Source organism: Microtus ochrogaster, chromosome 4, assembly GCF_000317375.1.
Source record: "Microtus ochrogaster isolate Prairie Vole_2 chromosome 4, MicOch1.0, whole genome shotgun sequence".
NCBI classification, from domain to species: domain Eukaryota; kingdom Metazoa; phylum Chordata; class Mammalia; order Rodentia; family Cricetidae; genus Microtus; species Microtus ochrogaster.
In genome coordinates this window covers 5969963-5973646 of record NC_022011.1, presented here as the reverse complement: position 1 = coordinate 5973646, position 3684 = coordinate 5969963, and the positions used below count along the sequence as shown (strand labels likewise).

Sequence of the window (3684 nt, the reverse complement as noted above, 5' to 3'; positions counted from 1 at the left end):
ATCAAGACCACACACTAGGTCATGTGGGCAGGGAGGCCCTTTTTTTTTTTCGAGACAGGGTTTCTCTGTGGTTTTGGAGCCTGTCCTGGAACTAGCTCTTGTAGACCAGGCTGGTCTCGAACTCACAGAGATCCGCCTGCCTCTGCCTCCTGAGTGCTGGGATTAAAGGCATGCGCCACCACCACCCGGTGCCAGGGAGCCCTTATCTCTCAATTTCAGCACCTCTTTTTGCTTCTTTTTTTTTAAAAAATATTTATTTATTTATTATGTATTCAATATTCTGTCTGTGTGTATGCTGCAGGCCAGAAGAGGGCACCAACCCCCATTACAGATGGTTGTGAGCCACCATGTGGTTGCTGGGAATTGAACTCAGGACCTTTGGAAGAGCAGGCAATGCTCTTAACCTCTGAGCCATCTCTCCAGCCCCCTCTTTTTGCTTCTTGAAACCACCATGAAAGAAACCTACTCAGCAGCCCTGGCTTGTCAGGAAATAGTCTTTATTACAAAATCTGCATGTAAACAAACAGCAACCATACTGAACAGCCTGGCTCCCGGGCACATACACCCACACGGAGAAAGGCAGAGTCCTGTCCACGAGCTGGGTTCAGGCTGCTTGGTATGCACGTGGGCCTGCACATGCATCTCCCTGGCAGTGGCCTCTTGGAGTTGCCTCCCTGGTCAGCACTGTCTGTCTGTCCATAACCAACACACAGGGTGTGCACAGCTGACAGTTCTCAGTCTCACAGAGCGTGGACCAGCCCTGAGGCCTCCAGAGCAGTTGGCTGGGCCAGCCCCTCCACCCATCCACTGGCCCACTAAGCAAGGGGCCCATTGGGCCTTAGAGGACAGAGAGGTCATGGCAAGACTTGGACTTAGCACGGAAGGCCATCTTGCGGCTGTTGCGAGCTACGATGCGGCCCAGAAAACGTTTGGCCTTCTTGCCAAGGCTCTCCCTTCGCCGAGTGCCAGCTTGCCGCCGGGCATTATCCTCTTTGCTGTCTCTGCGGAGGCGTATCTGGCGCACAACACCCTCAAACAGTGCCTGGACATTGTGGTGCAAGGCTGCTGATGTCTCGATGAACTTGCAGTCGAAGACCACGGCGCAGGCCCGGCCCTCTGTGTGATGGGGACAGACAGGTGCCGGTCAACAAGGAGCAGAGGATGCCATCTCAAACCCTAGCCATATCTGGCAGCTACAACTCAAGAATTCTCTAACAGTGGAAGAAAGAGCCTTAGACCCTTTTTAAAGACACAGTGATCCCAGTTGCTCGGTCACTTGAGAGGCACAAAGTTTATGGTGGCCCACAAAAAGGAATTCATGCTTTAAAGCCCTGTGTTTAAAATGTATTCTGCAGTAGCGGACTAAGACAAATGCAAATGATTTGACAGCTGAGTATTTTATGGTTTGCTGTTATACGAATGGCCCAATGGCCTGTGGTGGGGGCAAGGTCACCAAGTTTGAAGAATTTGGTACTGTGTGCCACAAAGGGGGAAGCTGAAGCCTGATGAGTACTAGGCTTATTCTGAGGATGGTGGGGCACGGAATCACACTCTGACCTCCTGATCCTTTGTATGTTTTTCCATTTCCTCAGCCTCACTTTTGTCTCCCGAGGAGCAGTTGAGGAGGGTGCTTGTGTGCCTCAGTTTCCCCTAGCAGATCTGGTTCTTCCCTTCCCCTTTGTTTTAGGCCTCTAGGAGCCCGATGGACCAGATGCATCTCCTCCACCCTCCAACACCAAGTTTTCTTCCTGAACATTTTTAGCCACTGATGATCCCCAGGGACTTAGGCTGAGCCAAGACTAACTGGCCCGCAGCCCAGCTAGAATCTCCCGCCCCCCCTTCCCTGACCCAATGCCTGCTTACCGTCCACAGAGACCTCACGGGAGCGCACCAGGTCACTTTTGTTGCCCACAAGGATGATGGGCACGTTGTCTGTCTGCCTCGCCCGCCGCAGCTGGACCCGAAGTTCTGAGGCTTTCTCAAAGCTGCCCTTGTCTGTTATTGAGTATACAATGACGTACGCATCTCCCATGGCCATGCAGTGGCCAGGTAGCCAGCAGCCCCCATCCTGGAGGGGAGACAAATACACACACAACCCTGTAATTCCCAGCAAGGCCCTTCCCCGGCTTTGCTTCCCCTCTTTCCCTGTGACCCAGCCTGCATCCTACCTGCTCCCAAATGTCGTAGACCATGAGTGATGCCTCTTCTCCATCCACAGTGATAGAGCGGTCATATGTATGCCCTAGGAAAGGAGCCAATAGCCAAGTTATCAGTTGGCTGTCAAAAGTTCCCAGTGTCCAGTTCCTCTTCTGACCACACCTCCCACTTCTCAGAGTCTCCTGATAACTCTCCTCCACCAGCAGATGGTTGCTATGATCAAACGAATGACAAGCCTGGTAGCTGGGTGGGGGCTGGAGGCATGGAATGCCCCACCTCTCTCTCTGTGTCCCCAAACTAGCAAAGTACTGGGTGTCCAGGGCTCCCTGACCTCCTGCTGCTCGGCTTCATCGTGAATGTGACCACACTGGCCAGAGGTAGCACAGTGGCCGTCTCTCCCCAGAGACCTTGGCTACCTAACTTTCCTCTTCTAGAAACTTCTGATTTTGTTCCTGCCAGCCCTGGCTGGCAGGACTGTTCTGCCCCAAGCATACCCAGCACTCAACTTTTCTATTCGGGGCACTTCTTCCATATCAAGGACTGGCACATGGGTAGGGGAGAGGTTGTGGGGAGTAAGAAGGGATTTGTGGTGGCTCTGCAGTCTCCATCTTGGACGATGAAGTAACATGATGCTGAAAATGCCTTGAAATTCCATAGTGTTTGCCACTTTTAGTCTATGTCCCCTTCCTCCCAACTACTTTTCTCTAAACAACTCAATTCTCTCACCTGCGGCTTCTGCGTCAGGCCCGTCTTCTATACCACCAAAGATGCGCGCCAGAGCGCTCTTGCCCACACCAGGCGCCCCAAGCAGCAGCACTTTGTAAACGCCCTCCACTGAGCCGCTGCCTCCAGAACTAAGCGAGTCGGAGGAGCCTTCCGGCCAGTCCAGCCTCTGCCCCTGTGTTCGAGTTCCCTCTGTAGTTGCTGCTAGGGAACCGGGGGCTAGCGCCGCCTGAAGGTCTCGCTCGTCCACGGGCATGCTCCTGCGGTGCATCGGGGGTGCCGGGCCCCAGGGGGTGCTGCCTCGACGGCGATCGCGCTCCCTGCCCGCGCCTCGGCTCCCTCCGCTGCCGCCATTCAGGGTCATCGTGTCGGAAGCTGCTGCCGTCTAGGGCACCAGGAATCGGGATGGTAGCTCTACAGCGGAAGCAGGCGGGACCCTGGAGTCAAGAAAGATGCTCAGGAACAAGGGCCTGCCAGAACCTATCGCGAGTCCCGAGGTCTCCACGCCTTAACCGGTAACCCAGCTGGATCCCCATCCATCCCAAGCCCTGATGGTGTGGTCCACCCCGCTTCGTCAGGACACTCACCAAGTCTCACAGACTCTCTCAGGATCTGATCAGCGCTCCAGCACAGCCCACTGAGGGATCAGATAGAATCCACTCGCAGACCTCTCTTCAAAGACACTCGGACCCTTGTTGCTGGCAAAACTGCAGCCTTTTTCTCCTCTGCTACCTTAGCCCCTCAGCTCTAGGGCCGCCTATTTAAACCTCCACCAGCCTGGCTCCCCGCCCTCACTCCTACCCC

The 3684-nt window shown here is 54.6% G+C and overlaps 1 protein-coding gene across 2 annotated transcripts; it reads right to left on the bottom strand.

The window, feature by feature from the left end:
- Positions 1 to 485: 485 nt before the first annotated feature.
- Positions 486 to 3650, bottom strand: Rrad (RRAD, Ras related glycolysis inhibitor and calcium channel regulator). 2 transcript variants are annotated; one of them, XM_005345521.2, is made up of 5 exons: positions 3468 to 3650; positions 2884 to 3317; positions 2169 to 2242; positions 1864 to 2068; positions 486 to 1116 (listed from the first exon to the last, which is right to left on the bottom strand). In XM_005345521.2, the coding sequence occupies exons 2-5, from the start codon at positions 3242 to 3244 to the stop codon at positions 839 to 841; spliced, it is 918 nt and encodes a 305-aa protein (XP_005345578.1). In that variant the 5' UTR covers positions 3245 to 3317; positions 3468 to 3650; the 3' UTR covers positions 486 to 838. The 2 variants fall into 2 exon arrangements, with proteins under 2 accessions (XP_005345578.1, XP_026645684.1); XM_026789883.1 differs by having other exon boundaries at positions 2884 to 3294.
- Positions 3651 to 3684: the final 34 nt, after the last annotated feature.